Source organism: Nicotiana tabacum, chromosome 9 (assembly GCF_000715075.1).
Source record: "Nicotiana tabacum cultivar K326 chromosome 9, ASM71507v2, whole genome shotgun sequence".
Lineage (NCBI taxonomy): Eukaryota > Viridiplantae > Streptophyta > Magnoliopsida > Solanales > Solanaceae > Nicotiana > Nicotiana tabacum.
In genome coordinates this window covers 37,430,378-37,449,198 of record NC_134088.1, presented here as the reverse complement: position 1 = coordinate 37,449,198, position 18,821 = coordinate 37,430,378, and the positions used below count along the sequence as shown (strand labels likewise).

Genomic DNA, 18,821 nt, shown 5'->3' with positions numbered 1-18,821 from the left:
TAGCACTCTTTTGTTCCTGTTAGAGGCTCCGTAGACATAGTGTGGGTTGTGTCTGTTTTGGGAAATTTAAAACTAAAAATGTTGTAATTGTATCATCTGTCCCACTTTAACTATGATTGTACAATGTATTATTTTGAACATTTGTTAAGGACGTAACTAATGGAAATGAAATGATGTTGTTCACATGACTTCTTACTGACTAATTAGTGAAATGCATTCGTCTCTTTATTTGTGGGTGAGTTGGGTAGACGGCACTGTGCGGGCTTGCTCGACCGGGGTAACTCTGTTGAGCGTCGGTCGTGCTCCCCGAGGTCAGGGCGTGACAAACTTAATGAGTATAGGTTTCCATTATGGAAGGACGACATTAGCGTTATATGGGTAGTCGGAATTGGCGCTTTTGTATAGCAAAATACGAGTTAATATTTCTCAAATCATCTCTTTCTTCCATTACCTGGAACACAATGATATTATTTGACTGTTTTTGGTTACTCTGGACAGTTCATAAGCTTGGCTTATTTTTTGTATGTCCTTTCTTGACTGCCTGGCTAGTGCAGATCAACTGTGAGTCAGATCATCTTCTTTCAAAAAGCAGAAGAAGATGGGGGATGCGGCTGTGAGAAAGGAGAGAGCCTTGTTGAGATGGGGGTGCGGCTATGAGTGAAGAAATGAGAGATAGAGAGTTATATAATTTGGGATTTTTTGTGTAACCCCATTCTTAAAATGTGATAGTGTGTATGTGCTTTGTAATGAGTATGTGTAAGACAATATGTGGTCCTCATTTTATTGAAAATAAAGATAATGCAAAATCAAAAATATGTGGTCAAAAATTAAAGCACCATTTCAAAACCATGGGCAAAAACCATACAAACTAATTAAACAGTAAAAAGTCACCTTCTTCCGCGATTGTAGGCGATCTTCACGATGAGCGCTGCCATGGTCTCTCCCACCGGCGGCCAACCATCTTTTACTGTTGGTCAGCCTCCTCCCTCCCTCGCCCCAACTACTACGACCACAAACAACAATCCCCAACCCTTAGATTACAGCAACATATTAAAACCAGTCGTCCAAAACAGTCCAATGCAGTCGAACCATAATCAAAAACCAATTTTGAGCCTATCCAGATGCGACGTGCTACTGTATTAAATGTAGAACCTTTTGTCAAATCTACAGAAACTGAAGTTGATCGCATGAACATAATTGAAGGATTGCAATATGAAGTTGTTGGAAAATTGTCATATGGCTGGCCAGAACTTTAGAAATTACGGAGAATCATCCCAAGTCAATGTGGAATTAAAGGTGAATGTAGTGTTGGTTTCCTTAGAGATCGACATGTTTTAATTAGATTGACTTTATGAGAAGATTTCATTAATTTTACGTCGAAAAGTGCTTATTACGTCAAAAGCAGGGATGGTTATGAATATCAATTGCGATTACTTATTTATGATGCAAAATTCAAGGCCGAGGAAGAAACGCCAATGGCTATGGCATGGATCTCTTTTCCAGGTTTACTACCTACCTTCTTTGTCAAGGAATGCTTGTTTTCAATAGCTTCAGCTGTGGGGAAGCCTTTACACCTAGACATGGCTACAATTAATAAAACTAGGCCTAGTTGTGCAAGAGTCAAAATCCTAGTTGACTTGTTAGCAGATTTACCTAAGAAGGTTCGTATGGATATTGAGGATGAGGCTACTAGGGAGGTAAGGACTAAATGGGTGAAGATTAATTATGATTTTCTACCTAAGTATTGTAAGCAATGTAAAATACAGGGTCATGATCAGTTTGAATGTTGGCAACTTCATCCAGAACTAATGGAATCTAATGACAAATAGAAGCAGGCAGGTACTGGTAATGCTGGAAAAAAGAACAAAATAAGGGCCCTTTGATGATCCTTACAAGTGGAAAAGTTATTGGGCATTTGGTAAGCAATGGAAAGAGGTGCGAGATAATCATGTCAAGAAATCAGTTCAATAGGAGGATGCACAAGGCGACATTGGTAAAGAAATTATCCCTATTGACGGTGTTCAAACGACTAATAAGTTTGCTGCTTTAGTGGAAGATGCAGAGGATACTGAAGAGAACAATCAACTAGCTTTGCTGGAACAAATTCAATTTAATCGCAGCCCTAGACCCACAGCTACTGGAATTGGTGACGAGCGCAAAACACACACTTAAATATGCTCGCTAGTCAAATATAGTATAATAAAATATCGTATCCATATGGATTAGAGTTAAACAGTATTTTTGTAGTTTATAACTTGATTGCTATCCAAGATGATCAGCAATTGAGATTTGTGTGATTAAAACTAAAATTTAACTAAGAGTTTAATCTATTGACTAATGACAATCGCAGCAATGAGTAAGGAAGATATCAATGGGAGAAAATAGGGGTTGATGAGATAGGAGCAAGATATTTGTCTGGGATTTAACTCTAGCTAATTATTTTCTAAGGTTCAAGTGAGTCTCTCGAATTCACTCAATTATTAGTTCAAACGTCCAGTAGAAACTCCTCTCTCGATTAAGTCTCAACCTCACAATATGAACTAAGTTAAGCTCGGTGAAGATATACAAGAATTCGTAGTAGATTGGGTTGTAAGAGAACCTCTTCCAATTATTCTCCTAACTAGGTCTAAACAATAATTCAACTAGGCTCTTTCGATTACTAAGAAGAATCAATGAATTTGACCAACAAGATAATGCAAAAACATCACAAGTTATGCCTCTTTCGATTACATGAACATGTAAATATAGATGCAACAATTAAAACACCCACAACGATTTAATACATAAAAATTAGAATTAATATCCACAAACAAATATCAATACTCCAAATCCATCAACCACTAAAGAGAACTACTCCATAAATATGGAGTACTTCATCACAAATACGTTTAAGTTAAAGAAAAACATAAAACGGTCCAAACCCTTGTCTTGAGTTGATGATTGAATGATGAAATCCTTGTGCTCTTGCTTCTCCCACTTCTCCTTAGCGTCCTTAGGTCTAAAGTATGTTAAAAGTCCTCAAAATACTATTTTTCCATGTATATATACCAAGTAGGGTCGGGCCCAAATGAACACACCTTCTCCTTAACGAAATAGGACTCTTCACGGACAGGACGTGTGCGGACGCACACCTGGAGATGTGCTCGCGCACTTGGTCACGCATTTTGCACAGTACACTGCCTCACATGCGCGCCCAGTGCGCGCTCGTGCACCTGGGTGACGCCCGGCTCGATTATTCGCCTCTCTTTGAATGTATTAGGGTCCGTTGATCCCCGAACTCGATCCCAACTAAGACTTTGGGCTTTTACTCAGACTTCAAAGCTCCAACATAGCGTGAATTTCCAATATCAGGGGCTTACTATCATGCAAGGATAAGGATCGATTACTATCAGGGGCTTATAAATAAGATACTGGACAAGCTTCAATCATGGAAAGGTAAACTTTTTTCCATTGGTGGCAGGTAGCTTTGATCTATCATGTGCTTCAAACTATGCCAATTCATCTAGTATCATCAGCTGTGAATCCCCCCTCTTTTGTTATAAACAAACTCCATAAATTGTTTGCTCGATTCTTCTGGAGTAATTCTGTGGGAGGAAAAGCTAAGCATTAGGCATCTTGGGACACATTATGTCTATCACAAGAGGAAGAAGGGGTAGGATTTAGATCGCTACATGATGTATCAAAGGCTTTATTTTGTAAAGTATGGTAGAATTTTAGGACAAAGCCTACTTTGTGGAGCTCATTCATGAGTCAAAAATATTGTAAAAAGCTGAATGCAATGGTGGTTCCTTGGAAACAAGGATCTCATATTTGGAGGAAAATGCTTGAATGTAGAGATGAGATTGAACATAAGATAGTTTGGAAACCAAGAATGGGTTCTTCACTATTTTGGTTTGATAACTGGACAAGATTGGGAGCTTTATACTTTGTAACTCCCCCAGATTTTTACTGTGATGAATCTGTGCACAATGTATATGATGTTATAGTATATGGGTCGTGGGATGAGAAAAAGCTACTGGAAATACTCCCACAAGAACTGGCACAACATGTTACTGAAAACATTAAGCCACCATTGTTGCATCATGACCTTGATAGACCATACTGGTCTTTGGAGCATAAAGGCAGTTTCTCTGTAAAGTCTGCCTGGGAATATACTCGAAGAAGAAAGGATCCTAGTGTTGTATATAAAAATATATGGGTGAGAGGATTACCTTTCAAAATTACTTTTTTCATGTGGAAGGTATGGAAAGGCAAGCTGTCGTTTGATGATTATTTTCGAAGGCTGGGTTACTTTATGTCATCTAAATGTTGGTGTTATGCTAATCCATATGAGGAAACAATGGAACATGTACTATTCAATTCTTATGCAGCTCGGACAGTGTGACATTATTTTCTTTCAACATTAGGCATCAATATGAAGGGGATGTCTTTGCTTCAGGCAGTGCTAAAATGTTGGTCGTTGCATGTAGTGCCCAGGCATAAACATATTTTCAATGCTTTACCATCGATCATTGTATGGGAACTTTGCAAAAGAAGAAACAGTTATAAACATGGGGATGTAGTAACTGTTAGTAGGGTGATATATCAGATTTCATCTACACTTCAACAACTGGTGAGGCTAAGGAAACCAAGTCTGTAGAATGTCCCTCATAAATGGCCAGACTTAATACACTAAATGGATAATTACACACTACTGCTGAAGGTGACTAAGGTCCTTTGGGAATTACCTGAACATGGCTGGGTGAAAATAAACACAGATGGGGCATCAAGGGGAAATCTAGGTCGGAACTCGATTGGTTTTGTGGTGCGAGATGAAGAAGGTGATGTCAGGCATGCAAGAGGAAAGGAAATTCAGGAGACTACTAATATTGAAGCAGAAGCAGCTGCTATACTTGAGGCTTTGAGGTACTATGTGAATCATGGATACACCAACATCTTAGTGCAAACTGATTCGATGTTAATGAAGAATGTGATAGAGGGAAATTGGGATCCACCTTGGGCAGTGACTGCATATTTGGAGGAAATAAAGGAACCGATGGGAAGAAGCAAAACTAGGTTCTCACACATAATGAGAGAGGGAAACAAACTAGCTGATTACCTAGCTAACTATGCCCTTGATAATGGAGACTTTGAAGCCCAATCTTTTAATCAACTGGAACCACAAGGAAGAAGGATAGTTAACAATGACAAATGGTTATGCCCATATTTGCGAGTACGAACCAGAAGTTAGATACGATTGAAATAATCACTGGGGGGAAATATGGAAAGGAAACATACAACCACCAAACTCAAATACGGATGGAGGAGAGTAAGGTGGATTGTTTTACTACTAACACTGGTTTTTGTTTTGCAGGACAAGCTACTATATTCGTGCCTTGTCTTCTGAGGAACCTTCAATTGGTGGTATTAGTACTATGTACTCATTCCATTGGAGGGGAATCAAGGATAAGTACAAGCATGGAAACATGGAGGATCTTCAGTTTACTAGGAACAGAGCAACCAATACTGGAGAGACAAGAGAGGACTGCCCAGATTTTGAGCGTGACACTTAAGGAAAGAACAGTTTTTTGGCATCCAAAATTGGGAACAATGAAGGTACTGGGGAGTCAAATCCCAGTGCACTTTGTTCATAGTGTATCCCAAGAATGGTTCTACACAACGACTTCATCAGTTGGCTGTTGGAGATCACACGATTTCCACATCAAATAGGGCAGGACCAACTACGTGCAGAGGATCAGGACATCAAAATCAAAGAGGAATGTGGGCACAATGGACTTACCATGGGACAACTACCAGATACATCTGCACTTGGTGACTACATACCTTTGTATATATGCTGGGATATCAAGAATACAAGAAGGTATCAGCTCTGTACTTTGGAGGACAACTACGACACTTACAAGGAGAGTCATGCAAAAACCTTTATATACGTGTGAGTACAAGGTGCCAGAAATTCTGCTATGCTGTTGTACAAACTATATGCAGTAGGGAACACATTTTAATCGACGTCTCTTGAGCTCGCCATTACAATGTTGGACACTGCTTGAGCAAAAGTATGCTTACATTAAGAGAGGAAGGCTACACAGGATACGTGATGGGGCAGTGTGGTCAATGGTTGACAAGGTGCGGCCCAGTTATTTCCAAAAGATGAATTACAATTGGAGACATTGGTCGCTCATGCCACTTAAATCCATACGGCTAGGAGGCCATATTCATCAACTTTTCTTGAGTTCACCACTACAAATCAGGATACTGCTGGAGCAAATATGTGCTTACATTAAGTGACGAAGAATGCACAGGCTACAAGCAATTGCAATGTGGGATGTTACCATTGCATTTAGTTGTCAGTTTTCAGGTAGTTCAAAATGTATTACAATAGTTGAGTGTCTTCTGCTCAAATTTGGTATTGGGGGCTATGTAAGCATCGAAATTTTATTAGCTACACTAGATAAGACACTACTTTCCTTTGTATTTGGTTTAGCTTTACATATATATATAAAAACTAGCCCTAGGCACATCGCCCAGTGGATTTGCTAAAACAAATTGGGCAAAAACCATGGAACGAATAGTGTGTGCTTGAATACCACGGCTATAATACCGTGTACTCTTTACCTATGTATGTGTATGTATCAATGTAATTAATTTAGCTCACAGGAGAAGATAAAATAATGGTATTTGCCCATTGGGTAGAAGGTTTACCCATTGGATGAGAGGGTGTCATGTCACATCATATGACATATCACATCAGGTGTCATGTCACATGTTTAGTCATATCAAATGTCATGTCACATTAGATATTGACAAAACATATGATTTGACTGGATTTGATCTATATTCTGAAATAAATTTTACTGACTTCCATGTAATTAATAGACTGTGCTATAAAATTAAAGATGAATATTAAACTAAAAATATACCTTGTAGTATTTATTAAAATACCAAGTACTACAATAGTGTTATAGTAATTATTGTTTTATTTTTTTAAAAGATAATAAGTTGATAGAAAATCCTAATATTTAAAAAATAGGACAATTATCAACAAATTATTTTAAAATTTAGAAAAATAAACAAAAATGGTAGTATTCAACTAATTGCAATAAAATGATAAAAATTTCTATATTTTGTGAAAATAGGAATAATTATCAATAAATTGCATTAAAGTCAAATAATGTGCAAGAAATTACATTTTATCATTTTTCAACTAGGAAGCCTGTAGAAGTTAATTTTTAATACGGAGGGTCAATTGAGTGTCAACAACTGCCCCTCTTTGACCGGATTTGATGTAAGAGTCTTCGGGCAAAGATATTGGCGCCATACTCAATTTATTCCTGACGCGCTAGAGTGGGGAGGGAGGAGGTTTTGAAGATTGTGACCGAACTCTGGTATTTGAGTTGCCTACATATCTTGGGTTGCATGAGAATCAGGTCATGTGTAGTTATGGGATGCACTTTACTACTACTTATGAATTAGTAGTCGCATGGAATGGAAGACAAAGGATGCAGATGTTCAAAGACGAAAGGGCCTGTGTGATCTCGACATTGCTTCCAAGATTGCCCCCACGTCGGGCTGTGGGACACTCGACGTGGATGTTGGATAATGGATGAATTGATTTGAATGGGCTTTGATATGGGTACAACCGAGCTCTATGTTGAGTTTCTTACATATCTCGAAGGCAACGAGAATCAGGCCGATTGTAGTTCGAGAAAGCGATTAGAAATACGATGGAATGATTTGATTTTTGATTTTGAAAATTTCCCCAACATCAAGCTGTGATGACACTGGATTATATTCTAACTGTGGGGGTTCGGATTGCCTACACACCCCCTATCAATGGGATGTAAGAAGAACGATACTTGGGGACATGCCGTTGATTGATTCGGAAAGCTCGGTCCTCAAAATATGCCCAGTTTACATGCAAATATTTCACCTCTTCATCTTCGGCGTCTTTCCATATTTTCAATGACCCTTACATACCTTGCGGTAACCCTTCTGTATCAGGGTTAACTGAATTTCTTACGCACGAGGGTGACACCTAGTGTAACTAGCACACTTTATCCCTTAAGCTTAACTCTGCTTATAGTGCTTGCTTTGGGGAAGCGTCTTCCTCAATGACCTTTAAAAGTTGTTCTTCTGTTGTTCTACTATTGCCGGAACGCGATCTTTGAAATTCTCACAATGTCAACTATTATCAAATTCTTTGGTCCCTAATTCATTTCGATTTCATCTTGTTTACTAGCCCATACTAATTTCTCTTACTTTGGGGGATCTAACTTAGCCTTCTGGTAATCATGTTGGAGTCACAAACTCATTTCTCGAATTAAGGATATGAAATTATGGCATATACTCTTTCATTGTCTCAAGGCCTATCACCTCTTGTCTTTTCTTTCACTTGAGTATAGACTCTGTCATCCTGTCATATTTTGATTTACCGTTATCACCCATTTATCACCTTTTACTCATAATGCTTCATTTACTCTCTTCTTATTCTCCTGCTAATATTTCTGTCCATTACCTTATTCTGAAAACTTCAACAAAATATTCTTTCGCTTTTAGCTCCCCTTGCTCCATCCACTGGCTCTTCGAGTTGCCTAACATTCTCTCTTTACTAGGGACGGGAGCCATACTAAGGTAAATATTTGTCCCTTCTAGGATTCCAGTACCTATCTTCTTAATTTTTTGAACATTCTAGTATTCATATCTGACTGCACTATTCTAGAGTGCACCATCTGGGTGTCTCACAAGGAAAACTATTATTATGTTTACAATATCCTTTGGAAATGTCAGTTAATGCTAACAATCCATCCACCATTTTGGCTTACTCTAATCCCAGTTGGATCCTGATATCTCATCCTTCTCTTAAACTATATTTGTTAGGTCTCATAGGGCATAACTGAGATGGGTGTGGCCAATTGTACATACCTTTGTTAATGTTGAAGGTAACTCGGAATACTTATATTTCTCTACATGAATTGTAAATACTGATAATCTTCACTAACTGGGTGACTCGTGACCTCCTTCACCTTGCTTCTATTACCTTTTGAAACTTATACTTTTACCTTCTGATACTCCTATGGCCTTGTATTCACGGGATGTGTTCGATATTTCCATCTTAGGGTCTTAAGCTGGAAATTTGCACGAATGATCTGATAGGGCCTCAAACAGGGTCTCGTCGCCAAGAACTCTCTCTCTCTATTAATGCCCTTACATGTTGCTGTATTAGCCCTTTGGCTAGCTTTAATCTTTCTAATTGCAAACATCTTTGTATCATTAGCTAACATAAGTCCTGACTCAAACTCTTATGACTAGATCTATAGCACGATTTGCATTTGAAAGAAGAGTAACAGACTCTTAAATGCCTTGTAGCTTCTTCTTTATATAATGTAGTGCACAACACATCTATAAACAAGGTTATACTAGACACAGGTTGAAAACTCACTAGGATAGAACTGCTCTGGATCCAAGTTTGTCATGCCCCAAACTTGGGGAGACGTGGTCGGCACCCGTTTCCATACTCGGCCCAATCGTACCACTCTGTAACTGTGAACTCTAGAGGGGTAGCCCTCAACTTAGACCGACGAATCCTACATGCAAGCTGACAATACCAATCAAGGCTGACGAGGCCATATTCTAAATCATCTAAAAATAACGTCTCTCTCATATGAGGGGTAAACTAATACAAAAGCTCATACACATAACTGTGCAGGCCGACGAGGCCGCCATGAAAGACTACAACCAACAATACAAAACTAAACATATACACAGGGCTGACAAGGACACATTAATGATATACAAAATATACAGGACTCGTCTACAAGCCTCTAGAGATAACCGAATTGTATCATGGTAGGGACAGGGCCTTGACCTACCCATCAAACCTGTATATATAAAATGGACACCAAGGTCTAGACCTGGTAACACCAGGGAAATGGTGTTTACCGATCAAGCTGACATTTGGCTCTATCTATAAGAAAGGTCTATCCAATTGTCTATCAGGACCAGTAGGCATGAAATGCAGCGTCCCCGAAAAAAGGGACGTTAGTACGAAATAATGTGCCGAGTATGTACGGCAACAGAATAACTGAAAGTTGAAACTGAACTGATAATATAATAACTTAAATTAACTAGGAGTCAATGGTAATCTGAAGATATGCTTACCTGCTGATACTGACTCAACTCTCTCAATATAGTAAGTAAAATAGTTGTCCGACCCTATAAGGCTCAATACGTGTAATTGCTCTATCGTAGTAGGCTCGCTCATAGGCGCTCGACCATATTAGGCTCTGTATCTCGGCCTTTCTAGGATCTCTCATAGGCGCTCAGCCACAGTAGGGTCGTTATATAACTAACCATCTAATCGGAAGTTGCCCAATAGGGGCCTGCCCATTGGTTATAGCTCGATGGTGGTGAAAATACTGTAATACTGCCCAATAGGGGCCTGCCCACCGATTATAGCTAGATGGTGGTGAAAATACTGTGTGTGTATATATATATATATATATATATATATATATATATATATATATATATATATATATATATATATATATATATCCTTTACATAGTACTCAACAGAATGCATGGCAATAAAATAACTCTAGACCCTAGGGACAAGGAGCTCCAACATTCCAAAATCAGAAGAGGCATCAATTTCAGCCTCAACAACATGTTCAGCCTGGTCTAGAGGATCTAATAAAGGCCTTCATTATCAAGACAGATGAGAGGCTGGACGCCCATGGAGAAGCTATCAAAGAGTTGGCACATCTTTTCGAAACCTGGAGAGACAAGAGGGACAAATTGCAATAATATATCTGAGAGGTCTCCAGGCACTCTCCCTACTGATATCGAGAGAAACTCAAAAGAAACAGTGAATGTTGTAACTCTGAGAAGTGGACAAGTGTTGAAAGATCCCACCCCGATCCGAAATGATGTGAAACTTGAAAAAGAAAGTAGGGAGCATCTGAAGAGTGATGTTGATAAAAAGAAGAAAGGGCTGATGAAGGCTGAGAAAAAAAAGAAGGGAGAAACGTCGAGAAGGGAGGAACATAATGAGAGTGAGCATATGCTTGCGCTACCTTTCCCTCAAAAGCTATGTAGAGAAAAGCGGGACAAGCAGTTTGAGAGATTTCTGGATGTGCTGAAACAGGTCCATGTAAACTTACCATTCACAGAAGTTCTCTCATAAATGCCTGCTTATGCTAAATTCTTGAAAGAGATCCTTACAAAGAAGAGGAAGATAGAAGAGACCTCAATGGTCAAGCTCACAGAGCATTGCAGTGCGATATTACAAAACAAACTCCCAAAAAGTGTGGAGATCCAGGGAGTTTTACTATACCTTGCTATGTGGGAACTATTCATTTTGATAAATTATTATGTGATTCTGGTGCCTCAACTAATTTAATACCTCTATCTATTTATAGGAAACTGAAGAAGGAGATTGGAGAAGTAAGGTCTGCACCAATATTGTTGCAGCTGGCAGACCAAACGACTTTAATACTCGAGGGGATAGTGGAAGATGTGTTAGTTTGGGTGGATAAGTTTGCATTTCCTATGGATTTTATAGTGGTGAAAATAGAGGAAAACAAGGAGGTCCCCCTTATCCTAGGAAGGCCATTCTTAGCAATGGGTAGAGCAATATTGGATATACACGAGAGAAAATTCATGCTTAGAGTGTGTGAGGAGATTGTGACTTTCAAGATGGATGTAGAAAAGGGGGCACAAAAGGAAAAACCAGCTGCGAGTATTGAGTGGAAAGTGAAGGGCTCAAAGTGTGGGGTGGGGGATATTTATATGTATATATGTATATTAGTTTTTTTTTGTTAGCTGTAGTAGTTGGAGATAGAAAAAATTGAAAAAAACATACAAATTTTAAAATTTTCGATTTTTTCCGACGATGGATGTCATCGACAGATTTCTTGAGGGATTAAAGTCGAATAGAAAAAGACAAAAAGATTTTCTTTTGTTAGGTAGTGTAATAATTCCCACTTGATTTTTCTTTGTACCGCGGTTCTTTTCCAAGAGTTTTGTTTGAACCGAGTGTAGTTAGTTTTTGTTTTGTAGAGTAGTAGGAAACCCTGTGCGATGATTTGAATTGAAGGCAATATCTCTTGACTTTATTATACCTTGAGAATAGTGAGTACTTTAGTTGTGACGCTTAGGCTCAGTTTTTGACTCTTGTATAAGTACCATAAAGTGTATGATCTTAACTTTGCTTAACTGCTTTGACTAGAGTATCTTGATGATTCCGATCTTGAGTGAGTTATGTGCCATGTGTGTGTGAGGTTTTGTGCATTCTGTGCATTGCATTTGATGTCTAAAACTTGCCCTGTGTGTTTGCAAAGCGAAATGGTAGTTTTATTCAGTCTTGGAAGTGAATTAGGCGTTTCTTTGTTGAGCCAGTTGTAAGCTTTTACCCACCTAAGTGTTATGTATTGTAGTTAACCCCGTTGAGCCTGTAATCCTGTTTCTTTGGCAACCACATTACAAGCCTACCCATTTGTTTGAATTGACCATTTATTTGAACCTTGTACCTCTCGTGAGCACTTGACTTTTTTATGAACTTTGTAAAAGTTGAAGCGTGGGGTGGTTGGTTTGGCTTTTGAGTGGAACTATTGAAATAAGGAGAAAAGTACATTGTCTTGAAAAAGCAAAATCCACTTGAATTGAAAAAGAAAAGAAAAAAATAGTTCTATTGTTATGCAAAATATTCTTTGATAGTGGTGACTCTTGATGTAATTGTGCTTAAAGAAGTTGGGAGTTAATGTATATTGATGTGAAGGTGGAGTTATGGTTTGACATAAATGTGGGGTTTTGAGCAATGAAATGTATGTATTAAAGTGCTTAGGGAAGTGTAGTCACTCTTATAGCTAAATGTATCCTACCCATCCCGCAGCCTACATTACAACCAAAATAAAGTCCTACTTGATCCTTGACTGAATGAGCTCCATTAATAGAATAGTAAACTATGGGCAAGCCTATGGCACGTATTTTGTGGCATATGAATGTTGTTTCTGAGAGTGAGAAAATTCTTTCTATCTTGAGTTCCTAATTGTTCTTAAATTTCATTATGTGTGGAACTACTCTCTATTGCTGTGTGAGGGAACTTGATTCATGAAGGAAAGGTAATGTCGTTGACCTCTGGGTTAGAGTAAGGGGGCGGGTTATAAATAATGTGTGGTGCTTTTGAGTCAAATCTTGAGGGTAGGATGTTATGGTATTGGGCTTAATCTATTTTAAATATTCTTGGTGTAATGAGTTATAAGGGTTATTGAAAAAGGTCGTGTTTATATAAAGTATAGTTTGATTTCTCGAGGACGAGCAATTGTTTAAGTGTGGGGTGTTGATGGTAGGCTATAATCTCGTATTTTAGTCGCTTATTGCACTTTAATTCACTGCACTTTACTTGTTTTGAGCTTTAATTGGGAGTGTTTTGCACTTATTGTGTGTTTTATGCCTTGTAGGATTGATTCCGAGTGATGTGGATGTTATGGAGCTAATTCGAGCTATTTGGAGCTTTGAAGTCTAAGTAAAAGCCCAAGGGATTAAGTCGGGATCGTGTTTGGGGGTCGAGGACTAAGTATGGACGTCAAAAATCAAACAAAATCTATACTCTGAGAAAACTTCACAACCGCGATGCCTATTTCCTGCTGCCTGACAACAGTTGATCTCTCTGGATTTCTCCACTAATGCCCCACATGGCTCGTCGCCCCATGCAGCGCGCCTGTGCAATTATTTCAGAACCAATGTCCTATTCCGGCTAGGAGAAGGTGGTTTCGTTTAGGCCCGACCCTACTCAGTATAAATATATGGAAAAATGTTATTTGCTGGACTTTTGACACATATTCAACCTAAGGAGGCTAAAGAGGAGTTGGAAGAACACGAGCACAAGGATTTCATCATTCCTTCCTCACTCAAGACACGAGTATGGATTGAATTTATGTTTTCCTATACTTTAATTTTAGTTGTGATGAATTGCTCTATATCTATGGAGTAGTTCTCTTTAGGGTTTGATGGATTTGGAGTATTGATGATTTGTTGTGGATTATAACTCTAGTTTTATATATTGAAGCATTTTTGGATGATTTTGTAAGGCTCCGAAAAATGTCGCTAAGGAATTTAAGGTTCCTTGGTGCCAAGGTAAGCTAATGTAGTATATTCTTGGAGTTTTGGGGTTGAACAGTGTGTTGGGGAGTTGAAATTTTTCAATCTCGCGTCGCCAGCTTGTAGCGCGTTAGACCGTGCTATATCCCTCGCAAATCCAGGTCTGTAGCGCGCTAGACCGCGCTACAGAGCGTGCCTCGCCAGGTCTATAGCTGGCTACAGAACGTGCCTCGCCAGGTCTGTAGCTGGCTACAGAGCGTGCCTCGCCAGGTCTATAGCTGGCTATAGAGCGTGCCTAGCCTGGTCTGTAGCTCGGTCCAAAATTTCGGAGTATCCATTCTTTTATCTTTATAACCCGACCCAACTTGGATAAATAAACCTTGAAGCTCATTTTGGTGCAAAAATCTCATATTTTTAGAGAGAAGTGAGAGTATTCTAGAGAGAGGAAGAAACTCAAGTGCTTTGTTCTTCAAGAACTTGTTCAAGCCTTGAAATCCAACAAGAAATCCCTCAAGTTCTTCATCTAAGAGGTAAGAGTTCCATACCCTAGTTTTGAATTTCGAATTTGGGTAGAAGATGGTTGATTAAGGGTATGATTCTTGGGTGTAAGAGTATTATTTATACATGAATGTACCAATAAGGTTTTTGGGAAGTTTGTTGAGCTCAAACAAGTAAAGATTGGATTGTGAAGTTAAGGAAATCTTGTGGAAGAACCTTATAACCAATTTGCACACCTAGTGATTGATGAAATGCTTAAGTAAAGTGAACCCATGAATATCTTCATAATTATTATTTACTTTTGTTATATTTCTAAATAGATTGAAGTTGCTAGAATTTCCGGAACATCGTAGTAATGTAAGGAAAGCTCAAGAAAAGGTATGTTGGCTAAACTACTCTCTTAGAATTGAATTCAATGATGTTCGCATAAGTTTCAAGTATGGTTGTCTTAAGTTCCTTATTCTATGTTCCGAGTTGTTTCCAATAATTTTGATTGTTCCGAATAAGCAAAGTGTCGAGAATGAAGTATTCAAAACATGTTCCGAATGTTCCTAACACATTATGTTATCCTTTGGGAACGTGTTCAAGAATGATATGTGTCATAAAATGCTATGTCTTTGAGTTGTGTTTCAAATGAAGGTTATGATTCCAAATTGTGTGAGAAAACTCAATATGCTTAAGACTCTTAATTGCTCATATGTGTACATAAAGTCTTGATTGGAAATGTCTTACTTTTGATAACCTATAAAGATGTTTGGAAGTGAAATAAGTGAATTGGGATATAAAGTGTGGACAATGTGCAAGAGTGAAAGTTATACTTGTGGCCAATGGTGTCAATGGAATTAAAAGATGTGAAAGAAGTATGAAATGCGATGATTGATATAAGTGAAAGTTATACCTGTGGCCAATGGAGCCAATTAAATGAAATGATGTGAGAAAGGTTATGAAATGAGCCTTGATTCAACTATTTCGAATTGACTTCGAAAATAGAATTGCCTAAAAGCTTATAAACTCAAGTCATGCTCATATGTGGCTGTTTTAACAAACGTTATGATTTGTGAGTATTTTCAATGTGTTTTGCGTTCTTACATATTCGTGAGTGAAAATTGTGTATTGCCCTTTGTGGGGAAAAATATGTCAATAATAAATGGTATGTTATTTGTTGATTATTTTAACTTGCGCATCAATTGCCAATTATTTTACTCCATTTCTCGGAAAGAAATCTATTGTGCTTAAATTGTTCATTTCTAATGAACTTAAAGTTGTGATTTCCAGAATATTATATGTATGTTGATATTTATGATGATGATACATGAAAGAGATGAAATGAAAGTGTGGAATATCAAATATGGCCACCGTGCCTTGAATAAAGAATCTTGTGAATGGCCAAAAGAGCCAAGGAAATATTGTTGTTGTTATTGGTTGAAAATACTAGTGGAGATTTATATAATGTGAAAGATGATGAGGTAAATACATTTTCACCTATGTTATTTTTGGGAATATTTCCCCTTATTTGGGATGAGATTGATGTGATAAAATTATTACCCCTTTTTGGGAAGATATTGATGTGATAAAATTATTCCCCTTATTTGGGATGAGATTGATGTGATAGAATTATTCCCCTTATTTGGGATGAGATTGATGCGATAAAATTATTTCCCTTATTTTGGATGAGATTGATTTGATAAAATTATTCTCCTTATTTGGGATGAGATTGATGTGATAAAAATGATTCCTCTTAATTTGGATGAGATTGATTGATATAGAATGGTTGATGTCTCGAATAAGACAGCCTAGCCGATCGGGTCATGATCGGACACCATGCCGCACACATGGTGGTGATTGTGCTGGAAATTATAATTGAAATTGAGATGTGGTTGATGTCTCTAATTAGACAGCCTAGCCGGTCGGGTCGTGATCGGACTCCGTGCTAAAATTACGGTAGTATTGGTATTGATAGTAATTGTGGTTGATGTCTCTAATGAGATAGCCTAGCCGGTTGGGTCGAGATCGGACTCTGTGCTAAAATTACGGTGGTATTGGTATTAATAGTAATTGTAGTTGATGTCTTCAAATAAGATAGCCTAGCCAGTCGGGTCGTGATCGGACTCCGTGCCACAAAGTACGGTGGCATTGGTATTGTGAACATTGGTATTGTGAACGGTGATATTGTGAACAGTGGTATATCGGTGCTAAAGATCTCCCAACAAAAAAAAATATTATCATCATAATTTGATTATCACTTCACAGTGTTATCTTCACATTTTGGAGATTATTATGTTTTAACTTGGCATTTGAATATCATTGATTGTGAATTGTTGTTTATGTGGATTTTCCTTTCTTACATTGGTATTCTATTTTGAAAGAGGACAGTTAGATTTACATACTAATACTATTCCATATATACTAACGTCCCTTTTGTCGGGGGCGCTGCATCTTCAATGGATGCAGGTGATTCATCAGCGGTGCAACTTTGGTCCTCGTTAGCAGTTACTCCCTGTTGAATAGGTTTTGGTGAGCCCTAATCTATTTCGGGCTCGATGTCACTTGATGTTACACTTTGTGTCTTGAGGTATAGCCGAGGCCTTGTTGCCGGTACTTTCATACTATTCTTCTGTCATATTTAGAGGCTCCGTAGACAGGTTGTGGGTGGTGTATGATGTTGGGAATTGAACTAAAATTGTTGCTATTTGGCAAACATGTTTTTCATTATATCTATAAATTTGTAATACTTTGGAAATTATGAACGAAGTTGCTAATGGAATGAATGGAAGTTGTTAATGAAATCTTCTCAGTGTTTGATTAATGGAGTACATCTCCTATTATTTCATGAATGAGTTTGGGTAGAATGAAATCTAACAGGCTTGCTCAGTCGGGTTTACTCGGTTGAGCGCCGGTCGCGCTCTCCGATTTTGGGGCGTGACAAACTTGGTATCAGAGCCTAAGGTTTTAAAGTGTCCTAGGATGTCTCGGAGCCGTGTCTAGTAGAGTCCTTTTTATCAGTGTGTTGTCAACCACATCTATAATGAGGAGGCTACTTGGATATTTAGGAATTTCACACTTCTTTAATACTCCATATCGTGCGATAGAGCTCAAGATAGGAAGCTAATTTCCTTGTCATATCTCATTTTCCATATAAGTAACCCATGACTTCGAGGCAGCGAGGAGGTATTGAATGAACCAGTTGCTAGGGGAAGGTACTTGTTCCTATTAATGTTACCACGCTACCGGAATATGTGGTGAGAGCACCTAAGAAATAAAAAGGGATTATTGGCATCAATAAGCCGGAATGGATATGAAAGAAGAGCCACTCGGATTTATGTTGGATGATTCTTGAAATATATTATGGTTGTGGAAAGAGGGGGCACAAGAAGAACAAATGCCCTTAAGTTGGATACACCCATCTCGGTATGCCCGATATGCGGGCAAAAATATTTTGCGTCATGTTGTGAGTATGCTCAGAATTGTGTTGGGAGTGGTAGATTTGGGCAATTCCAAAAGTCCATACAACGAGATGTTGCAGAGATTGTTAATCCCATCACGGGGTCCTAGAGGAAGGATAGGGGGAATGCTTATGATGTATGCAAAAAGGATAAATATCAGGTAAGTGGGGCGAGTCAGTTTAGCGTACCCCATCCTCGTTGTATGAAGTGTATGAGATGTCATTCGGGGGTATGTCACTATGGTACTAATGTATGTTTTGGATGTGGAGTAGAGAGGCATCAATTAAGGTACTGTCCTGTCAATCTAAAGTCATCAATTAAGTCACTCCTTGCTACCTCATTGTGAACACCGCATTATTTTCCTTGTTGTATATGTACATCCATATTGAAGAGCCTACACAAATATGGTCTTAACCAAAACGTTGAATTACAAAACATTGCATGTAGTTACTTTCTGAAAAAGACGCATTATTCGTAAAGCCTCCTGATCACAATTCTCTTATTTACGACCTCTTGAGGAATTGAGTTCTATAATTATGTCCTTGAATTGATTTATAACTCTATGATTAATACTTCCCAGTTGCTTCCCTAAATTCTCAACAAGGGACTATACCCGATGAATTTCTTACAGAACGTTTTGATTTAAATGGATGACATCTGCTAACTTGTGCTTATGCATGCACGGTCATAAAGTTTACCTATGTGGTATCAAATCCAATGTATTGCGGCCTATTGTTGAGATCATTCTTGAGCCACTCTTTCTCTTTCCGGTGAATGTGGTTC

The 18,821-nt window shown here is 38.3% G+C and overlaps 1 protein-coding gene across 1 annotated transcript; it reads left to right on the top strand.

Moving 5' to 3' along the window:
• The first annotated feature begins 3,778 nt into the window (after positions 1–3,778).
• LOC142163852 (uncharacterized) lies at positions 3,779–4,384 on the top strand. Its single transcript, XM_075220998.1, has one exon. It carries the CDS (start codon positions 3,779–3,781, stop codon positions 4,382–4,384), a length of 606 nt encoding a protein of 201 aa, XP_075077099.1.
• The last annotated feature ends 14,437 nt before the right edge of the window (positions 4,385–18,821 follow it).

What these genes read in the sequence shown, in the direction of transcription:
- LOC142163852 (XM_075220998.1), top strand. Translation starts at nt 3,779, where the DNA reads ATGGTGGTTCCTTGGAAACAAGGATCTCATATTTGGAGGAAAATGCTT.